Source organism: Arvicanthis niloticus, chromosome 2, assembly GCF_011762505.2.
Source record: "Arvicanthis niloticus isolate mArvNil1 chromosome 2, mArvNil1.pat.X, whole genome shotgun sequence".
Classification (NCBI taxonomy): Eukaryota; Metazoa; Chordata; class Mammalia; order Rodentia; family Muridae; genus Arvicanthis; species Arvicanthis niloticus.
In genome coordinates, this window is record NC_047659.1 from 38,939,124 (window position 1) to 38,954,914 (window position 15,791).

A 15,791-nucleotide genomic window follows, 5' to 3' on the forward strand; every position below is an offset into this window, starting at 1 on the left:
AATATCTGATGAGAGGGAGAAAGATAAGGAAGGAGAAATGGAGGGAGGGAGAGCAAGGGGAAGAGAGAATGAAATTTTAAGTACTTCAGGTGTTTACAAGTGGAAAATTTAAGGGTGAGAAACCACTGATTTTCAGTAAAATTTCATGAACAATGGAGATAGCTATAGGTGCAATTTACAAAGGACAGGTTACCTTTCTAAAACAGTGTGGTTCAGCTAAGGTGACGGCTGGCAGTCAAAAAAAAGCTGCACTGATGTTTTTATTGCATTCATTTTGGTTACTCTTTGGATTCTGTTCACTGACTGTTACTCAGTTTCAGTACTCTGCCTTAACCTTGCTCCTGATGTGGTATGCAGACTTGTCATATGGCGTGCATCTCAGATACAACAAAGCTCCATGGACACAAAAGACTAGACCTGACGATGGGTTATTTTGCCCTTTATTTATTTGCCACCTTGGAAAATTAATGGAAGACCAACAAATCAGGAACTGAGACAAAGTGGAATAGAAAATACCTCATACCACAATCTATTCCCCTCTACCAAGAATATTAAAGTGATACGTTTAGTATTATCGTCCCTTATCACTGAACAGAGAAGTGGACACAGAAGGAAGGAGTCATCTCTCCAGCCTCTGTTGTAAGCAGGTCAGCTTTCTGGTTCCTCTTTCTTCTACTATGTATCATATTTACCATTCTCCCTTTCTACTTAACAGAGTCTACAGAAATCAATTTCAAACACACATGTACCTGTAACAGGAATAATTAAGACAGAGGACAGGTTACCTAATAATTAAAGACTGTGAGACTACTGTCTTGGGGAAGACCATTTAGAACCCAGACATAGGCAAGTTGTCCCATGCTTCTTAGAGGGGCTGGTGACACCAACAGCTCTGAATTTGTCTCTGGAAATGGGATGTGTACAGGGTTACTGAGATGAGAACTGATGTGCCTTTTCCTTTTTTATTCAGATGTTGTTGTAAGAACAATATTACAAAGTTGCATGTTTTTATTGGAAACCATGTGAAGAGATAAACTGCTCAGAGCTATGGAAGACAGAAAAAAATGCAGCTCTCTGCTAGATTCTCTTTTCAGCTTCAACTGTAGGACAAAAGAGTAAGCTATGCCTGTATTTCTCAAGTTTGTCTTACTTTAGTAATATGGAAGTGGATGTTACAAAAAAAATAAAGCTTGTTTGAAATTAAGAATTTTTAGGCTTCCATCACCATTCAATGTCTATAAGGGGGAAGGATGTATGTGGAGAGAGAGAAAGAGAGAGAGAGAGAGAAAGAGAGAGAGAGAGAGAGAGAGAGAGAGAGAGAGAGAGAGAGAGAGAGAATTCTATATGATGTCATTGATACAATATGTCAAAAATTATGGGTAAGAAAAATTTAAATTTCTGTGAATTTTAAATTATCTAATTTTTAATAAATTCTTCAGTAACAGTTAAATTTTGGATGTAATTGTGATCTTATTATATAGTTTTCTCCTGGAAATGAGGTCTTTACAATAGAGAGAAATAGAACTAGGAGAAAGCTATATTAATACCAAGATCACCAATAAGCTTCCAACTTCAATTGTATTACTCTCCTAATTTAGATTTAAACATATTTCTGTACCTGGACTCACATTTTAAATCAAAGAATAGTGCATGGCCACCTAACATTTCGAGTCCTTAAACTGTGTGTGTGGAAATACTCTCTATGCTCTGAGATGTTCTCAGCTGGTAATAATTCTTAGCTTAATCCTTATGTAAACATGGAAAGCCTACTGCTCAGCCTGCTTTCCTGCTCTCATTAGGTAATTCTCTTTGAACTGTGCTTGTCAAAACCCCTATGTTACAAGGGCAAATGAGCAGAGAGCGTTGCCTCTGCACTTCCTTTCTGTTCTACCATCTGACTTTCATCTCAAAGCTCAGGCTAACTGGAGGGCAGAAGGGGATAGAAGGACTGAACAACCATCTTGGCAACAGATCCACATTTGTCTGTGCCTCAGTTGCCATGGCAACTAGACTACTGCTATGAACCCTAAGCTAAATTATTTTTGCCAATTTCCATTCGTGTGTGTGTGTGTGTGTGTGTGTGTGTATATGTATGTTTATATGGGTCCTTTTCCTGCCTTAACTTCTAAAGAGGATGGCATTCTTTTCTTTTCTTTCTTTTAAATCTGTGAATATACAAAACCAAACAGGAAATGGCTTTTTTTTCCTTTTAAGCAGTTATGCATGAATACTTTACCAAAAGCCATGGCTGTTATTCAGTGGTTTCCGAGGTCTCATGAGGAAGTATTATTCCTTCATTATCAAAACTGCATAAATGTGAATATTGAGATAAATAAAGTACTTTTACTAAAATGAAGATCTCTTTCATTAGGATATATTTTAGTAAGTGATTTTAGGTATAGATATAGGATCTAATGAAAATAAACAAAATTAATTTGTTGCTTTTAAAAAGTTTTCATATTTGCTTTTAAAAATAACAACAGCCTTATTTATATTTAATATATGTATAATATAGTACATCCTTACAGAAGATAATTACTAATAAAATATTTAGTTGTTTTTGTCCTAATTTTATTCATTATTTAAACTGTAGAATATATTGACTATGAGAAAAAGCTTTAAATCCTAATATGGCATTTTCACTCTCAAAGTTTTGATTTAACTCAAATGCAAAAGGCAAGCATTGCTTTTATTTCTGCAACAGCCATAGCACCTAACACTGGCTTACACTTAATAAGTACTCACAGGTGCTGAATCTCTGTTCAATGTGCTTTATGCTTTCCTGCAAAGTCCAGATATACTGTTTTCATTTCAGTGTGCATTTATACAAGTAGTTTATCAACCATGCCCAGAATATGGAGAAAATATTGGATAGGGATTTCTGTTCTGCTTAGCCAAAGTTGATGGCATTCTATAAATAACAGAAAGATAATGGATGCAAAACAAATGTCATATCAATTGGCAGTATTCAGAAGCAATTTTCCTCCTGTGTTGCATTTTAAATTTAATTTGTAATTTTCTGATTATTGCTATTTCTGGTGGTTCAAGATGATCTGTTCAGTTCTGTTGAAACTTACATGATATTTAAATCTATTTAGATACAAAAAAAGGAGTTTAGAATAAACACATTAATCATGTGGCATAAGTATTGTGAATCTTTTTTTAATAACTTTAAATTATGAAGAATCATTTGCTAAAATAGTGTTGGGAATTAGAATCTCGAATTAAGTGCAATTTTAACTTAACAGCATTATTGAAAAATAGTACTGTATACAAAATGACTTTTAATGTGTAATTCTTTCTACTGGATTTTTAGAAAAAGACTACCATTGATGAAAGTTTAGTATTTACATGAAGTGAGAGAATGTCAAATGTGTTAAGAAATTTTGTATGGCATATACCAAGATGTTAATTTTAAGTATTGCTTAACAGTATTAAATTAATGTTAGTTTTGCATTAAAATCTCTCCATTATATATCATGCTAAGTTATAAATAGTTCCTTTGAAGTCATTGGTTGAGAGTGAAAATATTATTATACATTTGTATTGTATAAATTTCAATAAAATTAAAATGCTTTTGTCTTTGAGCCCTTTTTATGTCAGTAATACCACCGTCACCTCAGTTTTCTGTTAACTATAGCACACAAACAAAATTCTAGAAACTACAACCCTGATGTAAACATAGCCTAAACAGATGGACGTGAACTTCAGCAAGTGATGATGGAAATGAGCTTCTTTGTCAAGGTGTATTAAAGATGAGATGAAGAGAAAGCATCCAGTGTTCTGTTCCTGTTTCTATTGGCTCACATGTCTGAGTTCTTAATATTGTTCCAGGTATGAAGCTCAACCCTAAAGACAAGTTTAAAGCATATCCAACTTCCATGATGGCTTCTGACTAGATTCATCATACAAAAAAAAACAAACAAACAAACAAACAAAAAAAAAAAAACCAATAGAATCATGGTATGCCATTTAGAAATTGGGGCAGTTACTAAGATAGTCAGGGGACATTGGGTGGAAAAGGACTTCTATCTTTCACTATGTGTCCTACACAAATTTTTTCATCTCCCCTATGAAATGGGCATAATAATACTGCTATGTGGATTAAGCTTGGTAAGCCATAAACAATTTATCTCAGAGTCTCTTAAATAGCAACAACTGTTCACTGTCAGCTCTTATTAAATTTACCATAATTTTATTTTCATACCAATAACATACTTAGTGTGATTGTTGAACAGTAGAAATCTACTTTGGCATAAAACCTACATAGTTGGTTTAGAGATTGCAAGATTTTTTTTTTATTGTTGTTTGTTTTGAGACAGGGTCTCTCTACATAGCTTTGGTTGTTCTGGAATCATTATGTAGATCATGTTAACCTATAATTCACAGAGATCTACCAGCTGTAGACCAGGTTGCCCTGGGACTTATAGAGGTCTTCCTGTCTTTGCCTCCCTGGTGCAGGCAAATTAAAGGCCTGTGCCTGGTGATTATATAAACCTTTAAACATTGATGAATTTCTTTATTGTGACCTAGGTCTTGTGATTAGTTAAATCTAATTTTCTTGAACATTTTCTTAAGTAGATATACAAAAAAAATCTTGAGGACTAATAATAAATTTCATACTCTAGATGACCATGTCCTCATTCATTTAGGCAGCATCTTGTATCTTATTTTCTGGTAACGTCTATGGGAATTTCCATTAAACTCATCAGAAATTCTTCATAAACAACAGACATTTTGACAAATCTTGATTTGAAGGGGACTGGGGACTCTCTTTGGTTTCTGAAAGTCACGTTACAATGCTTATCATATTTGCTCTTGTCTATGGTATTATTCTATACTGTTATATAGTGGTTCTCCAACTAGTTCATAGTACCCTCTGTTGGCATACTAGGATGGAATTCTATTGCATGTTTTAGTATTATACCATTGATTCTGGGTTTTCTACTTCTATGTTTTAGAATTTGCCCAGCATTTAACTTATTTGCATTTTATGTCCATTTCAGTATCAGCAATATTGTTTGTTTGAATGCTTATCTTCATCTTTGTGGTGGGCCACTGCTATCTGATACTCCTTCAGCAGAGTCTCTTCTACTCTACTACATTTTCACAAGGATGATCACATACAGGCTGACCATGACCAGGGTTCTTCTTTCTTTGGAAATCATATGAATGCTTGAAGATAGAAGGCATTTACTAGATCACCACCTCTCAGCATTACTAGAAGCAGTGGGTGGGACAGTCTGGAGATCTTACTTTTTTTAGATGATGAGCAAAGTCAAGAAGAAGAAAGCCTGGCTAAGAAACAGAGTGAGGATAATCTGCTCCTTTACTTCTCAGCTCTGTCATTTATTATGCTAAGCACTAGTGACACCAGCAATCATTCTCCATCCTGTAGTTTCACTTTTACATGTGATACATTCCAGATTCTTATTCTAAAACATCGAAGCTTTTCAAGCCTCATAACTAGGCTAACAGGCTGCATTGCTTAATTATCATCCCTCAGCCTCAACACATAAAAGGTTTCCTTTCCTAAAACCCTCTGTGTCTTAACTGTGCCTGTAATAACATTTTTCAAACTGCCTTATAACACCTATACTTGTCTGCTTTCTTCTCCAAGGTAAGGAAATTTTCTATAAATCTAAATTCCCAGGAGATTACACTGTATATTCTCTCAGCAAATTCTTGTTGGATGAGTAAATAACTTTATGAATAAAATGGATAATGGAGTGGGTAACAATAGGCTCTCTTCTGCAATAAAACTCATCTAGCTGGAAAGTAAAACAACTAACAAGTTAACTTCAATTCATTGTATACAGGAGTCTGGGAGACAAACAGCAAGGGCAAATACTGTTTGTTTGTTTGTTTGTTTCCATTTATATCTCATTTTGGTGATGCCTGCTCTATTGTTGGTTTGCTAAGGAATGTTTAAAATCCAATGTTGAATTATTGGTGGATAAAAGCTTGGCTTCTCTGAAGAAAGTACCTTATGCCTTATGCAATTCTATTAACACAGAGATTGACCAAAAAAAAAAAAAAAAGCCAATTGGACAAAACCTATATATTGATCATCGTCTGGCACAGCCTTTCCCCAAGATTAACTAAGGAAATAAAGTTTTAGCTCATTACCCAGCTCATTTTAGTGACAGGAAGACAAAATGTGTTGCACCAAATGAATATGTAAATTTCAAAGACAACGATGGCTAAGAAATTCCTCAAACACCAGGATAGTCTCAGAGACATAGGGTAGTTTCAGGGTACTTTAATGCAGTATTAGGCTGTATATTGGCAGGTAATGTTTTTGTATTTGATATTTGCCTTGTTTGCTTTGGCATGCAGACAATAACGATTTGTTATTAAGTGCCAATGTAGAAGTGTTCAGAATCAGGGCCATTGCCACTTTGAGTCTTTTTTGCTTCCAGAACTTCTCTGCATTTGCTGGAAGTTCTTATTACAGAACATGATCTTTTATAAGCAGGTCCCCATGTTAACCTCCTAGCTCCCTTTAGAAGCCCATTCCTGCTTTTTTTCTTGGGGAAATTTGGAAGCGGGGGTGTATACCCCAAATTTTTGGAAAGACGAACTCTTTTGTTGGCCTAAGATGTATTGAGTGGTAATAAGCATTTGCACTGTTTGGACTGCTATTATATAAAATACTGGTAACTGACTAGCATATAAACAATATAAATTTATTCAATTTTATTTTTTTAATTCCAAAATCATGTCATTTTCAGATTTGGTGCTGGATGAAGGCACAACCATCTCTGTGTAGTAACAGAATAGGACCCAGAATCTATTTCATAGTCTTTAAACTATTTCATGAGGACTGCACACTAATGATCTAATCAAGACTTAGTAGTTTTATTTCCTAAGTACACAAGTTGTGTGTCTGTGTGTGTGTGTGTGTGTTTAGATATTTGTGATGCTTTCAACCTCGGTCAGAGAATCTTCTCTTTCTTCAATGAAAAGAGACTTTATTGGTGTTTTCAATTATGTGTCTAAGTATGGGAAGTAAGGAGGTACATACATGTTGTGCAGTGCTTGCGGAGGCTAGAAGAAAACCTAGTGTCCTCAGGAGCTGGAGTAACATATGGTTGTATGTCACCTGAATAGGGTGCTGTGAACCTAACTGAGGTCCTTTGGAAAAGCGATACATGCTCTTAACTGTTGTTCCATCTCTCTAGCCCCTCAAATGCTTATTAATCACAGTGAGTAGAGGCCAATGAAGAGACCGTGCTTGTTCAAAGTGCTAAGAACAAGTAACTGAGAGTAATATATCAAACCCCACCCAGAAGTTCAGGGGACAATTGTGGGTTTAGGGAGATGAGTATAGTCAAGATTTCTAGATTTAAGAGCAGGCTGGTCTCCAGAGTGAGCCTTAAGGCAGCCAGGATCACACACACAAAAAAATCCCTGCCAAAAGAAAGAAAGAAAGAAAGAAAGAAAGAAAGAAAGAAAGAAAATGAAAGAAAGAAAGAAAATGAAAGAAAGAAAGAAAGAAAGAAAGAAAGAAAGAAAGAAAGAGAAGGAGGGAGGTGGGAGGGAGAGAGAGAAAGAGAGAGAGAACCATCTAGAAGGGAAATTTCACAGCTTGTCTTTGTCGAGCTTTGGAATCCATTTGTTCTCAGAAAACATAACAAACTACTGTGGTTCAACAATGTGGAGAGCCAACAGAAGGCGGCTATCATCCTTGCAGCCATCTTGAGCCATATACCCTGACAAGAGACTTGTTTACAATAGCCTACAACAGCTGAGCACACTCTGATAACATCTTGTTTTAGATACCCAGAATTTTCCCTTGGGTGTGTGAGACTTAAAGGTGTGATTTAGAGCCGAGACTTAAGGGCTTGACTTAAAGGTATGATTTAGAGATAAGACCTAAGGGCATGACTTAAAGGTGTGGCTTAGAAGTGAGACATATAAAAGGCGAGAGGCAGACAGAGGAAAGTAGTAGGCACTTGAGACTCAAGACAGGCCACTAGGAATTAGACACTGAGACACTTGAGACTTGAGATTTGGAACTTGGAAGAGAACTTGGAACTGGGAAAGAGACTAGCAACTTGAAACAGAGGTTAGGACTTGAGATTTATTACAGAGGAAGTAGGAATTAAGACCTGAGACTTGGTACTAGGAACTAGGAACTTGGAAAGAGAGAAGAAGAGAGACTGAAGAATAAACGGGATTGAATTACACTCTGTCTGGTTTCCATTCTTTGAGTTCGTCCTCACTCTCTCTCTCTTGCTGAACCTAACCCTGCGGACTGGAGCAGCTTGGGGTAGTGTGAGCTCTAATAATTTAGCTCCCAAGGCTTTTGGCAGCACGGGTTCCAACATTGACAGAGTGGTCCGTGACATTTTGACCCCCAAGCGTGGGGTAGAGCAGTTCTCTATACAACAACTTCATCCTTGTTACATTGCCTATATGGGCATTTCCCTCCTTCCCTTGATAACTGCATTGTTTCTTCATCTTTACCTTTCTGCCTCCCCTTCTTTCCTATAGCAGACACTTGATGATGTGTATCCTACCTCTGTTGTAGGAGGGCCTGAGGGTATGGCTAAAGGGAGCCTTCAGAGAGGAGGAGAAAGAGAGTCACAAAAAATATATTTAAAAAAACCCATGAGTAGACATTAGAATGAACACATTCCTTGTTATGTACTTAGCACCAGAAGTACACTTTCTACATATAATTATAATCATATTATATAAATCTTAGGTTTGCTTGTTTGTTTTGTTTTGCTTTTAGACAGGGTGTCAGTCTTTTGTGCTGGCTAGCCTGGAAGTCAAAGAGATCCACTGTCTCTGCTTACTGTTGCTGGAATTAAAGACATTCACCATTTCACTTGAGCAACACTGAGAAGTTTTGCCAGCCCTTAACCTTGCCTTATTCCCACACCAGCCATTCTACTTAATTCCACATCATACACTAAAAGACAAGAGTTAAACTTGAGCTTGTTTGATTCTGACCTCGGGCTTTAACTATCACAAACTGTTTAGTCTGATAAATAACATTTTGAGATCCAGCTTCAGTGTCCCATCTAAGTCTTATTTTCTTTGATCAGTCTTACCTTAAAGTACAATTATGTCCTCCATAAACTGAGATCCTGGAGTCCTTACTAACAGACATTACTAACGGATTCATATATTATATATGTGTCTGCTTATGTTTTCATTACACTAGGATTAATAAAATATCTAATATATGTGTGGGGAGGCATAAGTCCAGCCTGTATATGTTTTTTGGTTGGTGGTTCAGTCTCTGAAAGCCCCAGGTTTCCAGGTTATTTGACTCTGTTAGTCTTCTTATGGAATTTCTATACCCCTCAGGATCCTAAATCCTTCCTCCTATTCTTCCCCCAAGCCTCATCTACTGTTGGGTTCTTGGTGTCTATATCTGTCTGAGTCAGCTGCTGCTTAGAGAAGACTCTAAGAGGACAGCTTTCCTAGATCCTTTCTGCAAGCATAACAGAGTATCATGGTATTCATGTGGGTCTCAAACAGCTGGAGCAAGGAATATCCTAAAAGCTGTTGCCTGTACTTGGGATATATCCTTCTAGCTGGGATGCCTGGTCTGGCCTCAGTGGTAAAGGATATACATAACCTCCCAGCAGCTTGATGTGGCAGTGTGAGGGGATACTGGGGGGGGGGGCACCCACTCAGAGGAGAAGGGGAGGGGGTAAAAGAAGAGGGACAGTAAGCAGGATGTAATGTGAATAAATTAATAAATTAAAAAAAAAACCAAAACAACATGAAAATCTTAAAGCAGGTGCCACACTGGCCTCACTTTCTTGGAACAGTGGACAACTTAGATGTGATAGGATATGGGTCCTCGTCATAAACTAACACATAAAAGCTTGGATGCTCAAGAGGTTATTTAGTTTTGTTTGCCCAAGAAAGAATGCAATGACATTCTTCAAATTAACTTTTCAACCATTAGAAGTGAAGATACTGTCTTAAATTCTAAACTTTCAATATTCTTTTGGAATGAGACGATTTTGAAACATTCATTGGTCAAACTTTCCAGCCTTATTTATCACAGTTGGCTGGAAAATTTGGGAAATCCCACTCTACAGTTCTTGGTTAGTCTCCATCATGCTTGCTATGCTGTTTTTTTTTTCTTCACTTGCTCATGCCACTTGCATAGCCATGACCTTACTATTGCTAACATTGCTTCCACATCTTCTTAAGTCTTTCAGTTTCAATATGTCTACAAAGTCATTAGCACTTATAAAGGAATTTAAAAAGAAATAGATAAAAGTTGCAAGTAAATTTAAAGCCACCAAGATGATGCCAATACAGTATGAATAATAATAGAATAGTTAACTCTACTATATTGCCTTTACTTATGATAGTTAGGAAAAAGGAAAGACCAATAGTAGTGTGCTTCATCACCATACAGATATGAAAGAGCAACCTAGGGATGCTATCACAAATGACATGCATATCTTTTCATCTTCAACAAATACGGGTTGGTCACTTCCAGTCATAATAAATGCACAGTGCAGTCATACATATCTCAACTAGTAAGAGGTTGTGTGTAAGTAACAATGCAGTACTATCTGTGGTAATTACAATCCAGAAAAAAAAAGTCTTTCAAAAATTTCTAGTGCTTAGAATAGAGGCTGAGGTCAAATTTACCTATTTATTGTGGGCTGATTATACAAAGACTTTCTGGGCAAATATACTAACTAAATTGTGTGTAGAGGAGTTGCTTATGTAACAGTTTTTGAGCTATGAATCTGTAACATTGTAAGTGCACAATAAGCAAAAGCTAGGTACTACTTAGGTGGGTATTTCGATATAATAAGTACAAATCACTTTTATTTATTCTTTGAGGCAGAACATTTGAATAGTGCCTCCTTACAGTAATTTAGGTTGCAATATTTATTTGAAAAAATGATAAAATATTGTTGCTGTGAGATACATTGTTTCATGCTAATGTTTTGTCATTTCAGACAGCTCTCCTTTTCCATCAGTTTGCATATGGCTCAATTTAGTGTTGTAAGTGCAAATGGAAAGGTCATGGTTAAGAGGAAATCCCAATTAAACCTCTAAAATTCCAACATACACATTTCTTTTAAAATGCTTTATAATGTAAGGGTTGACAGAAAGTCAATAAATGTCCAAGTATGATGAATAGCTCAATAATTACCTCAGAGCAATAAATAATACCCTAAGTTAGTTCAGTTTTGGTCAATCTAGTAACAGACAAAAATCATTGTACCTAGCTTTGTTAATCTTTTTCCTTAGAAATTTTTCAGTATCTCATGGTATTGAGATAAATGTCTTCCCACTATCTTTCAGATCAGAGATAAAAATATGCTTCATGGTACAGAAAATGGCCCACCTTGCTGCTGAAATGTATAGTAAAATAACATCTTACCTGGGTTACTTTCTCTGTTACATTGTGTGTCCTTTCTTTAACCTTGGGTGCAATAATAGTTTTGTCTGAAGAAGGAGGAGATGTATTCTTTTTTTCAGTTTTGACATCTGAAAAATTCAGTGTGAGTTGTGGGATCTTGTTAATGGTGCTGTATTTGTTGAGGTTTGAATCTGACGTGGATCCCAGCAGGCTTGACTTGATATGATTAAAAGGTCCTAGAAAAATGAGAAAATATTTGTAAAAGTAGTATCCGGAAGAAACAGAAAAATAAAACAATAAAAAAAGATGGTCTTGAATGCCTTGTTAATGATCCATGACCAGTGTGATTCCCGTAATACAGTGCAGTCAGTTTATATGTGAACACCTTTTGCCACATAGAAAGACATGTGAGAACCAGAGGGGAATTTTTGGTACTGGAAGTGCAAATGCCAGCTTCTGCTCTGAGTTGGCTTCTTTTATTAAAGTGAAGAAGAAGAAGGAGGAGAGGGAGGGGGAGGGGGAGGGGGAGGGGGAGGGGGAGGGGGAGGGGGAGGGGGAGGGGAAGGGGAAGGGGAAGGGGAAGGGGAAGGGGAAGGGGAAGGGGAAGGGGAAGGGGAAGGGGAAGGGGAAGGGGAAGGGGAAGGGGAAGAAGAAACAGAACAAAACAAAAATCAAACAAACAAAAAGTGCTTCATGCCTTGCTATTGGATGGATTCTACTATAAGGGTTTCTCATGGAGTTTGTTTCCCATCCTGGGGTTTACTTTGAGGACACTGGCCAGATTTAAATCAGGTTGCTCATGAAACTATAAATGTTTAGTTTACGCATCTCTGGTTTAAGTTACTGTTTTAAACATGTCACTGAGAAGTGACAATCTAGTTGCTTTCTTCAGGTCTTGTACTACCTATACAAAATGATCCACGGAGTTTCTACAAGATTTCTTTCTACCTAGATGAAGTTGAAGATGACAATGTGCACACAAGGCACAGGCCTGCTCTAATTCTCTGTTGAAATCTTCAGGACTCTTTTTGGGATCTTGAAATCTTCTATTTTATTTTCAGTTACACTTTTTAAAATTAAAAAAAATCCTATAACCAGACTACACAAGAATGTTGCTATGGCAAACACAACTTAAAGTAGACACCACCACAGTTAACAGACCATGTCTGAGTTGAAATCTCTCAATCACCATAAGCATTCTGTTCTTACAAAGACAACTAGGAAGATGACAAGCCTTCTGGTTATCTTGTTGGAGGTGAGAAGTCTAACCAATGCCATATGCTTCAGTCATGCATCTATTGTTTTCTATTTGTGGTGTCAAGAAATGGACTGGAGTTCTTATGTGCTGGATTTATTGCTTACTCCTTGTTATCATTCTCAAAACTTAGCATCATGAAGAATCGTTTAAAGTTGTAAACAACATTAGTGTTACACAGTGTATGTAGACAACCTGGTGAATGTGTTCAAAGGTGCACCCATGTAGTTAAATGCTTGTAATGATCTGAATCCCAAGAAAGGAGCATAATATACTTTGTAGGGTTTCAGTAATAATAAAATTTTAGAGCTACACCTATGAGGAACATGGGGGATTAAACATTGTTTTAATGCCCTTTCATAAATGTATTAGAGTATGACACTATTTAAAAATATGTTATATAGAATTGCAATCTTTGTAGCATTTGAGTGATTATCAGAAAGTCTTAGAGTTCTGGTGACAGTCTGTATCTATACCTACTATGTGTAAATATGTAAAAGAAGACCCTTGAGTATTCTTTGATAACTGGGAGCAAGCATTAAATTTCCAGGTAATTACAGAAATTACACTAAGGTTCATAGTCAAATGCCTTTTAAAGTATTTTCATTACCATAGTGCATTTTACATCATTATCCCTTTCCCAATGTCAAACGGCATGTGTCTTCATGAAAGGACACTATATCCTAAATACTAAACGTCCGATGTGCTTTCAGCTTCAGTTCACTAAGACTAGAGAACTTTCACAACTTTTCTATAGTGCATCAATGGACCTCTGTACCGACATTACTCATTATTTACTTATTTTTAATTTAATTAATTATTCTTATATGTGTGTGCTTTTAATTTAATTAATTATTCTTATATGTGTGTGCTTGTGTGTATGCGTGTGTGTGTATGTGTGTGTGTTCTTGTCATGTGAGGGCATCCAACTCTGGTCACCATTCTTGTGGAGTTAAGTACTTTACCTGCAGATTCATCTTGCCAACACTTCTGATTCTAGGCAAAGCATGTGGATTACAAATGGTTTTTTTTTTTAACATGAAGATAAAGACACACCTTCACATTCAGTGATGTGCCTACCTTCTTCCCAATTCACTGTTACTATATCATATAGAGAATAATTTTTAAAGAATGCTTAAAGCAAAAGACACCTTGTGAGAATGTAACATTTCCAAGGATCCCTTTCAGGTCCTCTTTGTTTCTTATTACGTTGAGTATTTAAAACCCTCAAATATTTGCTAAATCCCAATTTATTATCATTCAGTATGGCTGCTCTACTACTTTACTCTTTTTATATGGAATGGTCAATCATGTGCCTAGCTTCTTGAAAGCCAACTTTTTCTACCGAGTTTATTGAATTATGTCTTCAATATATTTATATTCAAACAGTATATATTGTTGGGTTATAAACTGTTTTGCTAGTCTATGTGAATCCTTTATATTAAAGATAGAGGTTCTTGCTATTTTAGAAATGGTTAACAAGCTCTAAATTCCATTTCAGGAACATCAAGTGAGGAAAAAAAATACTTGTGAGGAAAGGATTATTGAGTCAGCCATAGCTGAGAAGTCCTTGATAAAATGTCTTACTCAGGTTTAGCCCTGACCATGCAGCCTCTTTATCGCCCTTAACTTAGCTTCTTTTTTTTAATATTGAAAACAATCTCCTACACAACCATTTCCGTTTGTTTTGAATTTTTGGTCTGACAGAGTTAATAAAAACTTTCTTTTGGATGAATATATTTAATAAGTGCAACATGACAGTATATTGAAAATAGTTTATTAACCCCCCCATCAGATAAGGCATTACAAGCTTATTTTCTCCTGTAGAAAAAAGTGCAGTTTTCTTTTAACTTGAGTCAAACATTTGCACCTAGAAGTGTTTTCCACTTCTATGAAAATATGGTTTTCGTAGATTTCTCTGAAGTCTGCACAAATTCCAACGGAATAAATTCCCAATGCTTTAAGGTAGGAATTAGTGATACCTTTTTCATCAATTCTAAACATAAGCTGTCAGGATTTGAGGTCAAAGGATATGAGTCAAGAACCAGAGATTAAAATATAAGGTGTCCTACCTCCTAGGTCTACATTCAGAGAGGCCTTGGCTGAGGACTTAGAGGTGATAGGCAGCCTCCCTGACAATGATCATGAACAGATGGGATTTGGGATTCTAATAAAAGAAAGGAGATTAGCCTGAAAAACAAAGTAAATTAATATAAAGAGAAGGAGCAGGCAGAAATAAAGGGACATGGTAGATTCAGTTGAAGGGAAGTGAGGATTCAAAAGTGTACCAGGAGACTGGCTTTTTTTTTTTTTTTTTTTTTTTTTGCCATTTCGGTGAATGGCAAAATGGATAACAATGTGAGTGTATCTCTGTGTGTTTAGAAGAGAGAAAGCAGGTGGTCAGGTGACTACACCAACCATTGGGTAAACTTGATTACAAGTACCTGGTGATGTAAAATAAGCGATGTTTGCAAACTATGGACAGAGATTCAACAACCTATGAAGAATTTTAGATTTTAAAACACTTGAAGTATATATGATGAGACTCTTTAAATTTATCGGGCTAAGGTAATGCTTTATTTATTTATTATTGTTGCTGCTGTTGTTGTTTGTGGTGGTGGTGTGAGTGTGTGGTGTGTGTGTGTGTGTGTGTGTGTGTATGATATGTATTTATGGGCACAAATGTCAAGACATGAGCATATGAACACCATAGGACAGTTGCGTCAAACTGGTTCTCTCTTTTTATGGTTTAACGTAGTTTCTTGGTCTTAATCTTCAGTTGTCACGTTTGTGTTTTCTGGCAGCAAGGGCCTTTGCTATCTTGTTGAACTTGTACTGCATTTCTTAAGACATCGAGTCTATTTTGATAAATGTAATGAAATGGATTACTAAGCCATATTAACATTAGAGAAAATGGCAATGAAGCTTTGCCAAAGATCCCTGTGAATAAGCAGGAGCCAGTGAGTGTTACAGCACTCAGAAAAGGACATGAGAAGTGCTCATCATGTTATTTGGATTCAGTAGCTACAAATTCTGTTCCAGTGCGTGAGTGACACATAACTTGCCAAAGCAGACTGTCACCACTAAGAATCAATTTGCAAATCCTGATAAGGTCATAGGCTTCTGGGTAATGGCCAATGCAGTGTGTGAGAAACAAGTTCTGTCAGATTTCTCTCT

The 15,791-nt window shown here is 36.4% G+C and overlaps 1 protein-coding gene across 2 annotated transcripts in view; it reads right to left on the minus strand.

The window, feature by feature from the left end:
- The window catches only part of Kcnh7 (potassium voltage-gated channel subfamily H member 7), a 434,248-nt gene that overhangs the window by 109,672 nt on the left and 308,785 nt on the right, over positions 1-15,791 (minus strand). For both annotated transcript variants that reach the window (XM_034493668.2, XM_034493671.2), the window contains one exon: positions 11,381-11,595. In XM_034493668.2, the coding sequence (XP_034349559.1) occupies positions 11,381-11,595 (215 nt within the window). The remainder of the gene's footprint in view (positions 1-11,380; positions 11,596-15,791) is intronic.